This window comes from Muntiacus reevesi, chromosome 7 (assembly GCF_963930625.1).
Source record: "Muntiacus reevesi chromosome 7, mMunRee1.1, whole genome shotgun sequence".
NCBI classification, from domain to species: Eukaryota; Metazoa; Chordata; class Mammalia; order Artiodactyla; family Cervidae; genus Muntiacus; species Muntiacus reevesi.
In genome coordinates this window covers 56691203-56712619 of record NC_089255.1, presented here as the reverse complement: position 1 = coordinate 56712619, position 21417 = coordinate 56691203, and the positions used below count along the sequence as shown (strand labels likewise).

The following is a 21417-nucleotide window of genomic DNA, read 5'->3' as shown; positions in this document are numbered from 1 at the left end:
CAATGCATATATACTGAATCTAGAAAAACTGTACTGGTGAAACTATTTACATGGAAAGAAAGGAGATGTAGACTTAGAGAGTGGACTTGTGGACACAATGGGTAAAGGAGAGGGTAGGATGAATTGAGAAAGTAGCATTGACATATACACACTACCATATGTAAAATAGACGACTAGTGGAAAGCTGCTATATTACACAGGGAGTCCAACCTGGCACTCTGTGACCACCTAGAGGGGTGGGACGGAACAGGGAACGGACGCTTAAGAGGGAGGGTATTTATATATATATAATTATGACTGATTTGTCCTACTCTACAGAAGAAACCAACACAACATTGTAAAGCAATTATCCTCCAATTAAAAAATAACTTAAAAAAAGTTTTGAATCAGTTCTAATGAGATGGATGAAACTGGAGTCCATTATACAGAGTGAAGTAAGTCAGAAAGATAAAGACCATTACAGTATACTAACACATATATATGGAATTTAGAAAGATGGTAACGATAACCCTATATGCAAAATAGAAAAAGAGACACAGATGTACAGAACAGACTTTTGGACTCTGTGGGACTAGGCAAGGGTGGGATGTTTCGAGAGAACAGCATCGAAACATGCATATTATCTAGGGTGAAACAGATCACCAGCCCAGGCTGAATGCATGAGACAAGTGCTCGGGCCTGGTGCACTGGGAAGACCCAGAGGGATCTGGTAGAGGGGGAGGTGGGAGGGGGGATCGGGATGGGGAATACATGTAAATCCATGGCTAATTCATGTCAATGTATGATAAAAACCATTACAATATTGTAAAGTAATTAGCCTCCAACTAATAAAAATAAATGAAAAAAAAAAAAAAACAGAAACCAAAAAATGGGGCGAAATCTCTTGAATTTATGTTGAATCTGGAAAATAAAACTGTGTTTCTATGAAAAAAAAAAAAAAGTTCGACATCCGTTTACACTAAAACCTCTACAGAGAGTGGGCACAGAGGGAACCTACCTCTAAATAATAAAGGCCACATATGACAAACCCAAAGTTAACTTCATACTGAACAGTGAAAAGCTGAAAGCTTTTCCTCTAAGATCAGGAACGAGACAGGGTGTCCACTCTAATCACACGTATTCACTATAGTTGTGGAAGTCCCAGCCACAGCAATTAGAGAAGAAAAAGAAATTAAAGGAATACAAATTATCATTGTTTCCATATGACCTGACACTATTCACAGAAAACCCTTAAGATGCTATCAGCAAACTACTAGCACTCATCAATGAATTCAGTAAAGTTGCCAGATACAAAATTAATATACAGAAATCAGTTGCATTTCTAAAAGTCACAATGAAGTATCAAAAAGAGAAGTTAAGGAAACAATCCCATTTATCACCATATCAAAAGTAATAAAATACCAAGGAATAAACCTACCTAAGGAAGTAAAAGACCTATACTCAGAAAACTATAAGACAATGATGAAACAAACTGAAGATGACACAAACAGATGGAAAGATATGCTGTGTTCTTAACTGGAAGAATATTATTAAAATGACCATACTTAGAATTCCCTGTCAGTCCAGTGGTTAGGACTCAGAGCAATCTGCAGATTCAAGGCAATCCCTATCAAAATATCAATGGCATTTTTCACAGAACTACAACAAATAATTTCAAATTTTATATGGAAACATACACAGAATTTAAATAAACCTATCAAGGAAACAAAAGAAAAACAATTATTGAGCTGAAGATTTACTTGGGTATGTCCTGGGGGAAAGGGCTCTTTAATAAATAAGACTCTAGCTTAGATAAAAAGTTAAAATACTCGTAAGCCCTCCACAAATTTAATTTACCACACATTAAAAAATATAATAGATATTAGCTTCAGGTTCAAGATCATCTTCATGTAGAACAACATGCACTCATCTCCTCCTGCAAGGGCATCAAAATCACAACCATCAACAGGAGGATGCTGGAACCTAGGCAAAAAAAAAAAAGATAACCCACGTCCAAAGACAAAGAAGCCAAGGCGAGATGGCTTAAAGATTTACTGAGCATGACTTGCCCAGCAGAGTAAGATCCAGTTTTTTCCACAGCCAGTGACTCCCATCAGGAAGCTTCCACAAGGCTCTTATACTCATCCATCAGAGGGCAGACAGAATAAAAACTACAATCACAGAAAACTAACCAAATCGATCACATGGATCACAGCCTTGTCTAACTCAATGAGCCATGCCATGTATGGATACCCAAGATAGGTCATGGTGGAGAATTCTGACAAAACATGGTCCACTGAAGAAGGGAATGGCAAACCAATTCAGCATTCTTGCTTTAAGAACCCCATGAACAGTGTGAAAAGGCAAAAAGATACGACAATGAAAGATGAACTCCCCAGGTCGGTAGGTGCCCAATATGCTACTGGAGAAAAGTGGAGAAACAGCTCCAGAAAAAATGAACAGACTGAGCCAAAGTAGAAACAACACCAAGTTGTGGATGTGTCTGGTGGTGAAAAGTGAAGTCCAATGCTGTAAAGAATGATACTGCATGGGAACCTGGAATGTTAGGTCCGTGAATCAAGGCAAATTGGAAGTGGTCACAACAAGAGATGGCAAGAGTGAACATTGTTATTTTATGAATCAGTGAACTAAAATGGACCAGAAAGGGTGAATTTAATACAGATGACCATTATAATACTGTGGCAAGAATTCCTTAGAAGAAATGGAGAGGCTTCATACAAAAAGAGTCCAAAATGCAATACCATGATGGTTTGATCACTCACCTAGAGCCAGACATCCTGGAATGTGAAGTCAAGTGGGCCTTAGGAAGCATCACTACGAACAAAGCTAGTGGAGGTGATGAAATTTCAACTGAGCTATTTCAAATCCTAAAACATGATGCTGTGAAAGTGCTGCACTCAATAGGCCAGCAAATTTGGAAAACTCAGCAGTGGCCACAGGACTGGGAAAGGTCAGTTTTCATTCTAATCTCAAAGAAGGGCAATGCCAAAGAATGTTCATACTACCACACAATTGCACTCATCTCACATGCTAGTGAAGTAATGCTCAAAATTCTTCAAACTAGGCTTCAACAGTATGTGAACCAACAACTTCCAGATGTTCAAACTGGATTTAAAAAAGCAGAGGGACCAGAGATCAAATTGCCAACATCCGTTGGATCATAGAAAAAACAAGAGAATTCCAGAAAAACATCTACTTCTGCATCACTAACTACACTACAGCCTTTGACTGTGTGGAGAATTCTTAACGAGACAAGCTGTGGAGAATTCTTAACGAGAAAGGAATACCAGACCACCTTACCAGCCTCTTGTGAATCCTGTATGCAGGTCAAGAAACAACCAGACAGGACTGGACATGGAACAACAGATGGGTTCAATTGGGAAAGGAGTACATCAAGGTTGTATACTGTCACCCTGCTTATTTAACCTATATGCAGAGGACATCATGCAAAATGCTGGGCTGGATGAAGCACAAGCTGGAACCAACACTGCTGGGAGAAATATCAGGAACTTCAGATATGCAGACGACACCACTCTTACAGCAGAAAACAAAGAAGAACTAAAGAACCTCTTGATGAAAGTGAAAGAGGAAAGTGAAAAACCTGGCTTAAAACTCAACATTCAAAAAAGGAAGATCATGGCATCCAGTCCCAACACTTCATGATGAATAGATGGGGAAACAAAAGAAACAGTGACAGACTTTATTTTCTTGGGCTCCAAAATCACTGCAAATGGTGACTGCAGCCATGAAATTAAAAGACACTTGCTTCTTGGAAGAAAAACTATGACCAACCTAGACAGCACATTAAAAAACAGAGACATCACTCTGCCAACGTAAGTGCACAGTCAAAGCTATGGTTTTTGCAATAGTGATGTATGGATGTGAAACCTGGACCGGAAAACTGAATGCCGAAGAACTGATGCTTTTGATGGTGTTGGAGAAGACTCTTGAGAGTCCCTGGGACTGCAGGAAGATCAAACCAGTCACTCCTACCAGAAATCAGTCTTGAATATTCACTGAAAGCACTGATGCTGATGCTAAAGTTCCACTTCGTTGGCCACCTGATGTGAAGAGCTGACTCACTAGGAAAGACCCTGATGCTGGGAAAGATTGAAGACAGGAGATGGGGACGCCAGAGGATGAAATGGTTGGATGGCATTACTGACTCAATGGACATGAGTTTAAGCAAGCTCTGGGAGATGTGAAAGACAGGGAAGCCTGGTGTGCTGCAGTCCAAAAGGTTTCAAAGAGTTGGACACGACTGAGGGACTGAACAACAACAACAAGAAGCCCCAGAGGCTGGGTCCCCTCAGGCCAAAAAACTACCAGGAAAAGAGCCCATCCCCAACCATAAGCTGCTGCTGCTGCTGCCACGTTGCTTCAGTCGTGTCCAACTCTGTGCGACCCCATAGACGGCAGTCCACCAGGCTCCTCTGTCCCTGGGATTTTCCAGGCAAGAACACTGGAGTGGGTTGCCATTTCCTTCTCCAATGCATGAAAGTGAAAAGTGAAAGTGAAGTCGCTCAGTCGTGCCCGACTCTTAGCAACCCCATGGACTGCAGCCTACCAGGCTCCTCTGTCCATGGGATTTTCCACGGACAAGAGTACTAGAGTGGGGTGCCATTGCCTTCTCCACAACCATCAGTAGATGACTGGATTAAAGCTTTATTGAGCATAGCCCTGCCCACCAGAGCAAGACCTAGTTTTTCCCACCATCAGTCCCTCCCATCAGAAAGCTTACACAAGCTTCTTAGCCTCCTCTACCAGAGGGTAGACAAAAGAAGTGAGAACCACCACAATCCCACAGCAACTAAAACAAAACCAATTAAAGAATATCAGTAACCATGAAAAAGCAGAAAGTTATGTCCCAGATGAAGGGACAAAATAAAGCCCCAGAAAAACAACTAAATTAAGTGGAGACTGGCAATCTTCCAGAAAAAAGAATTCAGCATATTCACAGTGAAGATGATCCAGGATCTCTGGAATAGAATAGAGGCAAAGATGGAGAAGATACAAGAAATATTTACCAAAGACATAAAATAACAAACAGAAATGAGTAAAACACAAGAAGGAATCCATAACAGAATAACTGAGATAGATGCATGGATAAATGACCTGGAGGACAGAAAGGTGGAAATCACTGCCACAGAACAGAATATAGAAAAAAATAAAAATGCAAAGAAATAAAGAGAGCCTAAGAGTCCTCTGGGACAATATTAAACGCACCAACATTCACATTAGAGGAGTCCCAAAAGAAGAGAGAGAGAAAGGACTTGGGAAAATATTTCAAGAGATAATAAGTGAAAACTTCCCAAACCACAGGAAAGGAAATAGTCAATCAAGTTCAGGAAGCACAGAGATTCCCAGCAGGATAAACCCAAGGAGGAACACACCAAGACACATAGTAATCAAACTGACAAAAATTAAAAGACAGAGATAAAATATTAAAAGCAACAAGGGAAAAATGACAAATAACACACAAGGGAACTCCCATCAGACTATCAGCTGATTTCTCAACAGAAACTGTACAAGCCAGAAGGGAATGGCACGATATATTTTAAGTGATGAAAGGGAAGAACCTACAACCAAGAATACTCTACCCAGCAAGACTCTCCTTCAGATTTGATGGAGAAATCAAACACTTTCCAGAGAAGCAAAAGTTAAGAGAATTCAGCACCACCAAATCAGCTTTACAACAAATGCTAAAGGAACTTGTCCAGGCAGGAAACAAGAGAAGGAAAACACCTACAGAAAGTAAACCCAAAACACTTAAGAAAATGATAACAGGGTCACATACATCAATAAGTACATTAAATGCACCAACCTAAAGACAGAGACCGTCTGAGCAATGAAAACACAGGCATGTATGCACTTCCAATTTACCCCATCTCTCTGCTAGACCCATGTCATCCCCACTCTAAGTAATTATTTTGTGTGCGTGCCTGCCTAGTTGCTCAGTAGTGTCTGACATTTTGCAGCTCCATGGACTGCAGCCCACCAGGTTCCTCTGTCCATGCAGATTCTTCTGGCAAGAATACTGGTGTGGGTTCCCATGCTCTCATCTAGGGTATCTTCCCAACCCAGGGATCAAACGCAGGTCTCCCATAATGCAGGCAGATTCTTTATGTCTGAGCCACCAGAGATGCATGTTAGGTTAATCATGTTCCCATTATGGCTTGCAATTGTAATAATCTCTTATTTTTTGTCTGGTTATTGATTGTGAAAACTCATAAAACATCTTTTACTATTGTGATTATTTAATTATTACTCACTTAGTACCACTGTATCATGATTGGTCAACATAAAAATAATAGAACTCTATATCACCAAAACTACCATTAAATAGAAAAACCTGTAATCACTTTTTAAAACCCAGATGCATATCAGAATTACCTTGGAATTTTTTGAAAAATACAAATGCCCAGGTATTGCTTTTTTTTTTCCCTCCAGAGCTCCAGATATGTTTCTAATGAGCAGCCATGTTAAAAACAACTGGACTATCTTTTACTTTTATCTAGTTTGTCTCACTTTTTCTATTTGATATTCAGTGCTCCCATTTCATTTAGTTTATATTTTCCAATTTCTCCTTCTTTTCTTTTTGAGGTCCTCTCAAGCTGTTATCAAGTATAGAAGGAAAGCTTCGGTATGCATATATATAAATAATATGTTTAATATATATATTTTGAAAACTTATGAATTTTTGCCTAACTAAAAAATTTATGACATTTTGGTTTGACTTAGTATGAATAGAATGCTAGATTTCTAATTTAAGAAAATAGCTTTGCAACAAGAAACAAAGGTGTACTGCATAGCACAGGAAACTATAGTCAATATTTTGTGATAACCTACAATGGAAAATTATTTCAAAAATAATATATGTGTATACATATAACTGAATCACACACACAAAAAAAGAATTCTTTTTGAAATTTAGTAATGTCTTTTTGCCAGTTTTTCTAAATGTCCTATGGATATGTAACAACAATGTATGAGATACAAAATTTTAAACATACTTGTATAGGATACAAGATTAATATAAATTAATTAAATATAAGTCTATTATATTTAAATTATTAATGACATCATTCAAGATGCTGTTCTTTTTTCTTCACTTGATAAAATATTATCAGAGAAATGTTAATATGTCTCACTATGATTATGTTTTTTTCTTCTCCCTTACATTTCTTCATTTTTTATTTATCTTTGTTCTTTGTCATTAGGTGTCTAGTACTTTATGATGTCTATCTTCTTTGTGAACTGCACCCTTTATCATTAAAAATATTCACCTTTGTTTCATTTAAAATAAATTTAAAAAAACAGATCTTACCATCAAAATTACTCAATGAACTATAATATTAGAAATCCTGAAATTAATTGAATTTTAGTCCCCAAACCCCATAACTGAAATCCTGTCATGTGCAGCAGAGGCGGTAGAAAATGCCTTCTAGTGGTAGATCACAGTCACCATCTGTTTCATCAAGTCAGACAAACTTGCCTTTATTAACAGCTGCAGAACAGACTGAAGAGGAGGGAGAGACAACATTACAATGTTAGTTTCTGTTCTTTTTATCAAGACAATATTAATCAGATGTGGTTATCTTCTCAAAAAAGTAAGTTTTTTAAATCCATGACATACTTTATTAAACCTCAAAGGCATTCTTTTTTTTAATTAATTTTTATTAGGGTATAGTTGATTTACAACGTTGTGTTAGTTTCTGCTATATGGGAAAGTAAGTCAGAGATATATATATATATATATATATATATATATATATTTGCCACACTTTTCTAGATTATATTTCCATACAGATCATTATAGAGTATTGGATACAGTTCCTTGTGATATATAGTAGGTCCTTATTAGTTATCTATTTTATATATAGTAATGTGCATATGTCAATCCCAAAACTGTTTTTATCTTCTCCTAAGAAATGTAAAGCACTTAGCTCTCAGGAGAATTGAACGTTAAAAACTTAAGGGAACGTGATTAACACAATGAAAAAAAAATCAATCAATCACTAAGGCTGTGTGCAATAAAAATTCAGAGGGAAAAAAGGGTATTAGGCATTATGGAATGCACAAACAGACTCATCTTCGAGGAGCTTAAAATCTAGCTGCCCCATTTAAGAGGACATACCTTTTAGTCATATTACTTATTTTTGTCTGAAGCACAAAGGTATCTTTCAGATTCATTAGAGGAGATAATTCAAACAACCAGAAGATATTCAGACAATGAATACTGATCATCTTACATGGCTCATGAATATTTTTTAAAGCACCAAGTGACCCTGTCAAAAGACCATATATCCTAAAACAGTCTCATAGCTTAGCCAACTGTAACACATGGCAGAGGCAAACGTCATATACTGGGTAAGCAAAAGGAGATAAACAGAAACATTAAAATATATGAGGGAAATCAACTACCAGCCCTGTCATTCAGCTACAAAGGAAGAAATCCTGCAACAACCTGAAAGAGCTTGGAAGAGGATTCTGCCCTAGTCAAGTCTCCAGGTAAGAATTCGGCTCAGCAACACCTTTACTACAGCCTTTAGAGTCCTTGATCACAACACCCAGCTAGCTGCGTCCAGACACTTAACCCATGGAAACTGTGATAATAAATGTGTGGTTTTAAGTTGCTAAGTCTGTGGTAATTTGTTATGCAAAAAACGAAAACAAACACAAACTCCTAGTGATAATGTTGTGAGTAAAATTAAGGCAAGCAAAGGGAAAAGAAAGTACAGTGGAAGGTGAGATGCAATCTTAAAAGGCATGCTTAGGAGAGCCTCACTTAGACAGTGATGTTTAAGAAATTAAGGGGAAAAGCCACACAAGTCTCTGGAGAAAGGATTTTCCTGGGTTAAAAGAATAACAATTGCAACAGAAAATGAGAAAATAGAAAAACTTGGAGACAGCAGCTATAAGCAACCCTTTCGAAGTGTTATAATGCGGCAAAGAAACTAATAGACGCTGAGAGAGAAGGTCAAGAGATGGTTTGTGTTAACTGCTGTTGTCTGTTTTAGAATAGGCAAGATTTTATAGAGCATGTTTGGTATGCTATGCTGTATTAGTCACCTCAGGCTGCCATAACAAAATAATATACACTGGGTGACTGAAACAATGAAATTTACTTTCTCACAGTTCTGGAGGCTAAAAGTCTAAGATCAGCATGTCAGCATGGTAAGGTTCTGGTGAGATCTTTCTTACCAGCTTTTTGACAGCTACCTTCTTGGTATGTCTTCATGTAGTAGAGAGAGAACAAGCTCTCTGGTATCTCTTCTTATAAGAGTACTATTCCTATCATGAGGTCAACCCTCATGACTTTATCTAAACTTATTACCTCCAAAAGGCCTCATCTCCAAATACCATCACTTTGGGGGGTGGGGTTAGGGGCTCAACATATGAATGGGGAGGGGGAGACACAAATATTCAGTCCATAACATATGCTAATATGATGCCCCAATGGAGAAGGGAAACTGAGAAAAGAGAAGAGGATTTCAACAGTGAGGTCCCTGAGGAAGCCAGGACAAACAGAATCCAGCCCCAAAGTGGAAGAAATGACTTGTATAAAAGCAGATAGTTCATCCATGGCAACACAAGGGAAGGCAGAACATACTGGCACAGATGTAGGGAGACAGGGGTAGGTAGGTAGTGGGAGTTTATCAAAATTCTCTTCTGATTACATTTATTTGCTCAAATGCTTAAAGTGGGAGCATGAACTGTCATACGGGACTGTACCAACGTCCAATGGCATACAGCTTCAGTTTAAAATACAGTAGCTAAGTCAATGAATTTAGTAAAGTCACAGGATACAAAATCAATTCATGGAAATCCCTTGCATTTCTATACACTAATAGGAAAAAATCAGAAAGAGAACTTAAGAAAACAATCCCATTCACCAATGCAACAAAAAGAATAAAATACTTAGGAATAAACCTACCTGTGAAGAGACAAAACACCTGTATGCAGAAAACTATAAGACACTGATGAAGATATCAAAGACAAAACAAACAGAGAGATATATCACGTTCTTGGACTGGAAAAATCAGTATTGTGAAAATGACTCTACTAGTCACAACAATCTACAGATTAACACAATCCCTATCAAATTACCAGTGGCATTTTTCACAGAGTTAGAACAAAAAATTTCACAATTTGTATGGAAACACAATAGCCAAAGCAATCTTGAAAAACAAAACCAGAGCTGGAGGAATCAACCTTCCTGACTTTAGATTATACTAAAAAGCTATAGTAATCAAGACAGTATGGTACTGCCATAAAAACAGAAATATAGATCAATGGAACAAGACTGAAAGCCCAGAGACAAACCCACACACCTATGGGCACCTTATCTTTGACAAAGGTGGCAAGAATACACAATGGAGAAGACACTCTCTTATATAAGTGGTGATGGGAAAACTCTTCAGCTATGTGTAAATGCAAAAGAATAAAATTAGAACACTTCCTAACATCACACACAAAAATAAACTCAAAATAGATTAAAGACCTAAATCTAAGACGAGAAACTATGAAACTCTTAAGAGTAAAACATAGGCAGTACATTCTTTGACATAAATCACAGCAAGATTCTCTTTGATCCCCCTCTGAGAGTAATGGAAAGAACAAACAAAAATAAACAAATGGGGTCTAATTAAATTTAAAATCTTTTGCACAGCAAAGGAAATAGTAAACAAGAGGAAAAGACAACCCTCAGAATGGGAGAAAACTACAAATGAAGCAATTAACAAAGGATTAATCTCCAAAAAATACAAGCAGTTCATGCAGCTCAATCAAAAAACCCAATCAAAAAAAAAAGGGCAGAAGATATAAACATTTATTCAGATAAGACATACAGATAGCCAATAAACACATGAAAAAATGCTCAATATCACTCATTACTAGAGAAATGCAAAATAAAACTACAATGATGTATCACGTCACACCAGTCAGAATGGCCATCATCAAAAAACCTACAAACAATAAACGCTGGAGAGGATGTGGAAAAAAGGGAACCCTCTTTGAACTGTTAATGAGAATGTAAATTGATCTAGCCACTATGGAGAATATAACAGCTTCTAAAAAAAAGACAGGAATAAAGCTATCATAAGACCCAGCAACCCCACTACTGGACATAAACCATGAGAAAACCACAATTCACAAGAAAAATGTACCCCCGTGTTCACTGCAGCACTATTTACAATAGCCAGGACATGGAAGCAACCTAGATGTCCATCAACAGATGAATGGACCAAGAAGCTATGGTACATATATACAAAGGAATGTTATTCAGCCATAAAAAGGAACAAATTTGAGTCAGCTGTAGCAAGGTAGATGAATAGAGAGCCTGTTGCACAGAATGAAATAAGTCAAAGAGAAAAACAAATATTGTATATTAACATATATATATGTAATCTAGAAAAATGGTACTGATGAACCTACAGAGGGCAGGAATAGAGATGCAGACAGAGAGAACAGACTTGTGGACATAGCAGGGGAAGGAGAGGGTGGGACAAATTGAAAAGTAGCGTTGAAACATATACGTTGCTGTGTGTGAAATAGCTAGCGAGTGGGAAGCTGCTATATAACACAAGGAGCTCAATCTGGTGCTCTCTGACAACCTAGAGGGGTGGAGTGGGGTGGGAGGATAGTGGGTGGGAGGGCAGTTCAAGAGGGAGAGGACAGATGCATACTTATGGCTGATTCACAATGCTGTTACGGCATTGTTACCAACACAATATTGTAAAGCAATTATGACCCAATTAAAAATAAATTTTAAAAACAAAATATAGTAGCTACATAGAGACAGCACACAGTGTACATTCAAGGTGAGAAGTCAGGCCAGAGGCACCTGCATAACACCACTAAAAAAAAAGAAAGAAAGGGACCAAAAAAAAAAAAAAAAAAAAAAACCCTAAGGACTATCCCTAAATGGAAGGGTGAAACCAAGAAAAATCCCTCTCTGAAAAGGAGTAAGGAAAGGAAGGATTCTCCTGCAACTGGACTCTGAGTGGAGGAAGAAGTCTCTGCTGGGCATCTGCACCCACAAAACAGGTCTCATGAGACCCAAGCGCACACTGTATGGTATGACTGCCAAGCTGAGAATTTAGTCTGAATTGGGCGTGCCCCCAGGTACCTGGTGGCTCAGACAGTAAGGAATCTGCGTTCAATGTAAGAGACCAAGGTTCCACCTCTGGGTTGGGAAGATCCCCTGCAGAAGAGCATGGCAACCCACTCCACCATTCCTGCCTGGAGAATTCCATGGACAGAGAAGCCTGGCAGGTTACAGTCCATGGGGTCACAAAGAGTCAGACATGACTGAGTGACTAACACTTTCTTTCGCTTCCTAGGCACCTAGTAGAAACTATATACACCTTTCCTAGAAGAACGCATACTCAACTCAAGCCTCAAAGCATCCGTACAAATGCACTTGTAATAAGTATTTGTTCACGAAATACAAAGCCAGCTGATTTGGGTATGAAATCCAAAACATCTGGGTTAAAATCCCAGGTCTACCTTCTGAGTACCTTTGTATTCTCAGGCAAGTTGTGAAACTGCAGTTTCCCCTCTGTAAAACACTTGCCCCACAGCTTTTGAGGGCACAATTTCTGGTTCATAACTGTCAATTACTAGTAGTCGCTATTATAACACTATCACTAGTTACTACTTTAACAACCAATTAGCTATAAGTTTACTTAGTAACACAATAAAAGTTGTCACCACCAAGAAAACACTTCTACACCATCCACCACCACCCAACATAATTGAACCAGGCTCTAATCCATACTCTGGACAACCCATGAATCAAAAAATTAATCACATGAAAATTAGAAAAATCTATATTTAGAATAATAATGAAAATAATATATATCAAAAATTATGGAATAAAAAACCTTATGTGATAAAGCTAAGCTTAAAGGGACATCTATAGTGTTAAATGTACACATTAAAACAACAAATGCTGAAAAAAGTGAAGAAACAAAAAATGCTGAACATCCATCTAAAAAAGTTTGAGAAGAAAACAAAACCAAACAAATTAATAAAAGAGTAAACAGACATACAATGTGTAAGCCTACAAAACCAAAAGTCAGTTCTCTGAAAAGATTTATAAAATTGATAAATTCTTAGTAAGATGAAAAAAATCATCACATATATATTACAGATATTAAAAAGATGTTTTGCACAATTTTAGACCAATAAATCTGAAAATTTAGTTAAAACTGGAAAATTCTATATAAGTCTAACTTACTAAAACTGACATAAAAAAGAAATATAAAATCTGAATAGACCTATAACTATTTAAAAAATTGAATCCCACAAAGGAAATTCCGGGTCCAGATGGCTTCATCAGCAAATTTAAGATTAAAACACCAACCTTGCAGAAACCCATTCTATAGACTATATTCTAAAAATATATATCCAATTCATTTTAAGAGGCCAGCATGACACTGAAATCAAAATCATTACAGGCCATCTCAGAGATATTGCAGATTTAGTTCCAGACAACCACAATAATGCCAATACTATCACAATAAAGGGAGTCCACACGAATTTTTTGGTTTCCCAGTGCCCACAGAAGTTCCAATTGCACTATACAGTAGCTTATTCAGTGTGCAATGGCATTACATCTTTTAAAATGTACATAGCTTAATTTTATAATATTTTATTGCTAAAAAAACACTAACCATCATCTGACAACAAAGGGTTGACACAAACCTTCAAAGTGCTAAAAAACACATTAACTGCGAAGCCCAATAAAGCAAAGCACAATAAAAACAGGTATGCCTGTACAAAAAAGAAAAAATATTTGCCAAGTCTCACTCTAACAGAGAGCTCTACTAAATCCTAAATAAAACATTAGCAAAAGCAAATCTATCAAGGACAACACATTACAATCAAGTTGAGATTATTTCAAAAACACAAGATTTATATAAATAAGTCCAAAAAATTTCATCTTACTAATAAAGAAAATAAGAAAATAATGACAATATCATTAAATGCAGAAAAAGTATTTGCTAAAATTCAACATTTGCTTTTTTAAAAATTCTAGCAATCTACAAATAAGAAGGAAACTTCTTTTATCTAAAATAGAGTATAGTAAGCACCTATGGTAAATATCATACATAATTGTGACCCTGTGAAAGGTGTCCTTTTGGATATTTGGAACAAGGAAAAGATAACCAATCTCAGACCTTTCCTCAACACTATACTAGAGGTTCTAGATACTAGAGTAAAAAAAGGAAAAGACATTAAAACACTTACGAGTTAGGAAAGATGAAATAAAACTGTCATTATTCACAAATAATAGAATTATGCACACAGAAAATACAGAAAGATCTACAGAGGACTTCTTAGTATTGAGTTTATTAAGACTGCTAGATATAAAACCAAAAATTAATTTCAATTTCATTTCTATATACAATTATAAAATGATATCATTTACAACATCAAAAATATCAAATACCTAGGAATGAATTCAGCGAAAGATATTTAGGACTGCTGCAAAAAATTATAAAACATTACTGAGAAAAGTAAAAAGATCTAAATGAAAGACTATCTCAAGTTCATAGATGAGAAGGCTCAACTGTAAAGATGTCAATTCTCCCAAAACTGATCTATAGAATCAATGAATTATCAATCAAAATCACAAGAGGTTTTCTGTTGGTTTTATAAAATTTCATACTCATTCTAAAATTTATATGGAAATATAAAGGGCCAAAAGTAGATAGGATAATCTTGAAGAAGAAAAATAAGATGTGAAAATATGTTCTAGCACACATCAAGACAATTTAAAAGCTATAGAAGTGAAGATGGCATTGCTACAAGGAAAGACCAATGGACCAGAGAAAAGAATTCAGAAACAGAGCCACACTAGTTTGGATATTTGCTTTGACAAAGTTGGCAATACAGAGGCTTTTCAATTAATTTAGCTGCACAACTGGATATCCATATGGAAAAAGTGAAACCTGACCTCTTTCTCAAACCATAGAATTTTTGTACATGGATTTTAGATTTAAATGTGGATGACTAAAAATAAAATATCCAGATTTTATCAATGTGATACACCACACTAAAAAAATGAAAGATAAAAACCATATGATAATCTCAATAGATGCAGAAAAAGCCTTTGACAAAATGCAAAGGCTTTTTTGATTAAAAAAAAAAAACACAAAACTTTTCAAAAAATGGGCATAGAAGGAATTCTCCTCAACACAGTAATGGCCAAAAATGATAAACCAACAGCAAACATTATTGTAAATGGTGGAAAAACTGAAAGCATTCCCTCTAAGATCAGGAACAAGACAAGGTGCCCACTCTAACCACTAATATTCAACATAGTTTTGGAAGTCCTAGCTATGGTAATCAGAGAAGAAAAAGAAAGAAAAGGAATTCAGATTGGAAAAGAAGTAAAACTCTCCCTCTTTGCAGACAACATGATACTGTACATAAAAACCCTAAAGATACTATCAGAAAATTACTAGCGCTAATCAGTGAGTTTAGCAAAGCAAAATCAGTACACGGAAATCACTTGCATTTATATACAATAACCATGAAAAAAATCAAAGAAATTAAGGAATCAATCCCATTCACCAATGCAACAAAAAGAATAAAATATCTAAGAACAAACCTAGCTAAGGAGACAAAAGAGCTGTATACAGAAAAATATTTAAGACACTGATGAAAGAAATCAAAGACAACATAAACAGGTGGAGAGATATTCCATGTACCTAGATTTAAAGAATCAATATTGTGAAAATTATTACACTACCAAATGCAACTGACAGATTCAATGCAATCCCTATCAAATAACCAATGTCATTTTTCACAGAACTAGAAGCAAAAATTTCACAATTCTTATGTTTGCAGTTTGGTAGGGGTGCCATCTCTGGGGCCGAGTTTGCCCCTTTCCCCTCCCCCGTCTCCTGCCTCCAGCGGGGGGATGGGCCGGTCCGCAGCGGGCTAGCTCTTCTCTGGAATTGCGGGCTAGCTCTTCTCTGGAATTGCTCAGTCTGTCTTTTGTTCTGCGAACGGGCCGCAGTGTGTTCCGGGCAGGTTACTTTTTTCTCTCTCTCTCCTGCTATCCCACAGTTTAAGTTGCTATCTCAGGTTAGCTCCCTCCGATTGCCCTCAGGGCATTCGGGCCGGTCCTTACCCTAAGCAATGCCGCCAGCTCCTCTCCATTCCGCCCCCACTTGCTGGTGGCGGATGCGGGCGTCTGGGGTACTTTTCTGCTGGGAGTTGCTTTTAGGCATGTAATCTGTGGGTTTTATTTATTTTTCCTCCCAGTTAGGTTGCCCTCCAAGATTCGAAAACTTCCCCCAGACCCGCCGGTGAGAGGGTTTCCTGGTGTTTGGAAACTTCCTCTATTACGACTCCCTTCCCGGGACAGGTCTCCATCCCTATCTCTTTTGTCTCTCTTTTTATCTTTTATATTTTGTCCTACCTCCTTTTGAAGACAATGGGCTGCTTTTCTGGGCACCTGATGTCTTCTGCTAGTGGTCAGAAGTTGTTTTGTGAAGTTTGCTCAGCGTTCAAATGTTCTTTCCATGAATTTGTAGAGGAGAAAGTAGTCTCCCCGTCCTATTCCTCCGCCATCTTAGCTCCTCTCCTCACAATTCTTATGGAAACACAAAAGACCCTGAATTGCCAAAGCAATCTTGAGAAAGAAAAATGGAACTGGAGGAATCAACCTTCCTGACTTCAGACTGTAACACAAAGCTACAGTCATCAAGATATTATGGTATTGGAACGAAAAAAGGAATGCAGACCAATGAAACAAGATAGAAATCCCAGAAATAAACCCACACACCTCTGGGTACCTTATTTTTGACAAAGATGTAATAATATACAATGGGGCATAGACAGCCTCTTCAATAAGTGGTGCTGGGAAAACTAGATAGTTACATGTAAAAGAATGAAATCAGAACACTTCCTAACACCATACACAGAGATAAATGCAAAATAGATTAAAGACCTAAATGTAAGACCAAAAACTATAAAACTTTAAGAGAAAAACATAGGCCAAACACTCTATGACATAGATCAAAGCAAGATCCTCTATGATCCACCTCCTACTGTAATGAAAGTAAAAACAAAAATAAACAAATGGGAGCTAATTAAACTTAAAAGCTTTTGCACAGCAAAGGAAACTATAAACAAGATGAAGAGACAATCCTCAGAATGGGAGAAAATAAAAGCAAATGAAACAACTGACAAAGGATTAGTTTCCAAAATATACAAGCAGCTCACATAACTCAACACCAGAAAAGCAAAGAATCCAATCCAAAAGTGAGCAAAAGACCTAAACAGACATTTCTCCAAAGAAGACATACAGATGGCTAAAAACCACATGAAAAGATGCTCAACATCGCTCATTATTAAAGAAATGCAAATCAAAACTACCATGAGATATCACCTCACACCAGTCAGAATGGCCATCATCAAAAAGTTTACAAACAATAAACGCTGTAGAGGATGTGGAGAAAAGGGAACACTCCTGCACTGTTGGGCTTCTCTGGTAGCTCAGCTGGTAAAGAATCCGCCTCCAATGCAGGAGACCCCGGTTTGATCCTTGGGTGGGGAAGATCTGGAGAAGGGATAGGTTACCCACTCCAGTACTTTCAGGCTTCCCTGGTAGCTCAGATGGTAAAGAATCCTCCTGCAATGCAGGAGACCTGGGTTCGATCCCTGGGTTGTAAAGATCCTCTGGAGAAGAGAACGGCTATCCACTCTAGTATTCTTGCCTAGAGAATTCATGAACAGAGGAGCCTGGCAGGCTACAGTTCATGGGGTTGCAAAGAGTCAGATACGACTGGTCGACTTGCACTTGCACTGTTGGTGGGAATGTATATTGATACAGCCACTATGGAACACAGTATGGAGATTCCTTAAAAAACTAGGAATAAAACCACCACATGACCCAGCAATCCCAGTACTAGGCATATACCCTGAGCAAACCAAAATTCAAAAAGACACATGTACCCCAATGTTCACTGTAGCCCTATTTACAACAGCTAGGACATGGAAGCAACCTAGATGTCCATCAATAGATGACAGGATAAAGAAGCTATAGTACATATATACAATGGATGTTACTCAGATATAAAAAGAAATGCATTTGAGTCAGTTTTAATGAGATGGATGAACCCAGAACCTATTACATAGAGTGAAGTAAGTCAGAAAGAGAAAAACAAATATTGTATACTAATGCATATATGTGAAATCTAGAAAGATGGCACTGATGAAACTATTTGCAGGGCAGCAATAGAGACAGACACAGAGAACAGACTTATGGACTCAGTGCAGGGGTTGGGGGGCGGAAAGGGTGAGATGTATGGGGAGAGTAACATAGAAACTTACATTACCATATTTAAAATAGATAGCCAATGCGAATTTGCTTTATGACTCAAGGAACTCAAACCAGGGCTCTGTAACAACCTAATGAGCTGGGATGAGGAGAGAAGTGGGAGGGAGGTTCAAAAGGGAGAAGACATATGTATACCTACGGCTGATTCATGTTGATGTTTGGCAGAAACAAACACAATACTGTAAAGCAATTATCCTTCAATTAAAAATAAATAAATAAAATGTCCAGGGTTTAGACCAGAGGTTCTGAGGTCTTCTAACCCAAGGCACCTGCAGATAGAATTTAAGATACAAAAAATATTTTTGATACATCAACTGTATCCTCTCATGCCTTAGCACTTCAGTGAGCCATTTCCAATCGACAGTATCTACATAACTTTGTCTGAGTTTTTCAGAAATTGTTTATAAAAGCTGAGAACCAATATTCTGCCCTCATTAGCCCTTAACTAATGTATGTATGTGCAATGTATGTAAAGAGTAAGTGTGAGGAACATAATGTTGCAAGGAGTGCTGGCTCCCAGAATTACCCAGAGACTTAAGCCTGTTAATCACCTGTAAATACAGTCTTTTTAAAGCACCTTTACTTCCCTGCCTCAAATACAGTACATTTCTTTGTGAGCACCGCCCACATTAACGACGTGAATCCTTGTCTGGGAGTCTGCTTCTTGAGAAACCAAGAAAACCAAGATCCAGAGTTGCCAGAAACTTGAGTCAGGGAAAATAATTACTTCTCTATTTTCATAACTGCGAACTGAAGGAAATGCTAAATTTCAGTTATGAATATAAACAACGAACCAAAATGATATAAATAGTACTTGTGACTCTGTCTAAAAGAAATCACTGATGTGTTACTATTACATGACAACTCACGTAATACCTCATGCAAATACCTCCAAATATTCTTTGAAATAGTTATTTATTGGTTTACTGCTAAATTGCACACAATTGCAGTCTTTCTGCCTATGTTATGCAGTCTTCCTGTCTATAATGTCATCAACTATTGAGCAACTAATTACCTCTGTGCCAAATAATTATTCAACCACAAAACAGTTGAGTGTTCTACAACTAAAGATGAACCCTAAGAGCCTTGGGTGAATTCTGATGTTGTTGGAAAACCTATCCTTGCCTTGTGAAGTGTAATATGGAAATTTTAATTCCATACACAACTGAATACAATTAAATACATTGCATATGTTTAATTATCATTTTATACTTATGAAATACATAAATTTAAAGGAGCATTCATAGAATTAGGGGAAAAAAACTCTTAAAAAAATGTGACAGTAGGAAAAAATTATTTCAAAATTAAAGCTGAAAAAAAACCGCAGGATTCAAACAAACAAAAACACAATGGGGGACCCACAGAAAATTAGAGGATCAGTACAGAAGGATCCACATCTGAATAAGGGGAGATTCAGAATGAGAGAAAAGAGAACATGAAAGGAAGGAGATAACACAAAAGGAATAATATAAAGCAATTCCCCTGAGCTTTCAGACTGAATGGGTATATCAAATTACCTACACAAAAACAGTCTTTATTCTTTATCCCTTATGTATATATATTTATATGTAAACATTTATAGCTGACTGACCCGCTCCACCACATCTTGACATTTCAGAACACCAGGATAAGGGGAAGATTCTTAAAACCTCTACAAGCTGGATGGAGCTGGGACAGCAGGATCTTTATGGCACTGTACCTCTCAAATAGCAACACTGGAAGCTGGAAGGCAACAGAACCATGACATTTAAAATTCTCAAGGAAAATCAGTTCCCACCAAATTCTATGCCCAATCAAATAAAGCATAACAGCAAAGAAAGAATTGCTCAGATTTGAGAGGCCTCTAATGTGTTTTTTTCCCATTCATCTTTTCTCAGGAACCAGCTAGAGGATATCTCCATCAAAACAAGGAAAGAAGATAAATGATGCTAAGAAACAGAGAATTTAACAAAGGAGATGGGCAGAGAATCCCCTGAGGCTGGTAAAAGAAAATCCTGAACTGAGAGCTCTATATAAGACTCCAAGAGCAACTAAGTCCGAACAAAGAAAATACACATTTCCAGGATACCTTCTACTAGGAATGATACTGAGAGGAAATTCAAAGAACATCAGAGGTGTGAGGGATGAATTAGGTATACAGAAAACTAAGCAAACAGTAAAACATAATAATTATTAACAACAAAGTAATTATTCCATGAAGAATCTTTTACATACTCTTAATAATGTGAATAATAAACACTGGGTTCCCCAAATATTATGAGACACTTAGAGCAGAAAGATAGGAGGAAGGGAAGTGAATACACATTAGTGTGGTTAAGAGGAGATGGAGTTGGGGACATCAGCTAGAGAACTAGTCTCAGCCTCCATAGTAGTGAGGCCAGAGATGATACATAAAACCAAAAAGAAAAAAATAAAATAAACAATGGGAGCATAAGCAAGTTACTTAAGAGTATGGAAAGAAGTATTTAAATAGGCAATTTTACAAATCACTGCCTCTTGGACACAGGAATTAAGAGTGGGAAGAAGGGAGTGCATCTTTTCATTGCAAATCTAGTATTATTTTACTTTTTAAATTATACATATATGCTATTTTTTAAACATAAAAATTATTTTTTAAAACCATAAATTTTTGCAATGGTCAAATAAGAATAAAAATTATAGCCACTATTTCCCAAATGCCAACTGCCTATGGCAGACATACCAGATTTTTTACAAAGGTATCACCTATTCCTCAGGCCAGCTTTGTAATGTAGGATCCTTCCAATTTTACAGATAAAAAATCTGAAAATGAGAATGAGTGAGGAATATTTCTAACTCTTTTGTTTTTTCCTGTTTATGTATTGCTTGGTCCTTTACCTTTCCAGCAGTAGCAAAGTATTCACCATCAGGGGACCACTCCATCAAATGTACAGATACTGAGGTTCTAAAAAGACAAAGTTAAACAGTTAGCATTTTTAAAATCTAGAACACCATATATATATATATATATATATATATATATATATGGTCAAAATAAGATTTTTCATAACATCATTAAGAGTGTTTTCACCTCTCTA

General features: G+C 37.0%; 1 protein-coding gene across 2 annotated transcripts in view; it reads right to left on the bottom strand.

Annotated features, from left to right (window-relative positions):
• The window catches only part of DMXL2 (Dmx like 2), a 159934-nt gene that overhangs the window by 100156 nt on the left and 38361 nt on the right, over positions 1-21417 (bottom strand). For both annotated transcript variants that reach the window (XM_065941922.1, XM_065941923.1), the window contains exon 6: positions 21218-21284. In XM_065941922.1, the coding sequence (XP_065797994.1) occupies positions 21218-21284 (67 nt within the window). The remainder of the gene's footprint in view (positions 1-21217; positions 21285-21417) is intronic.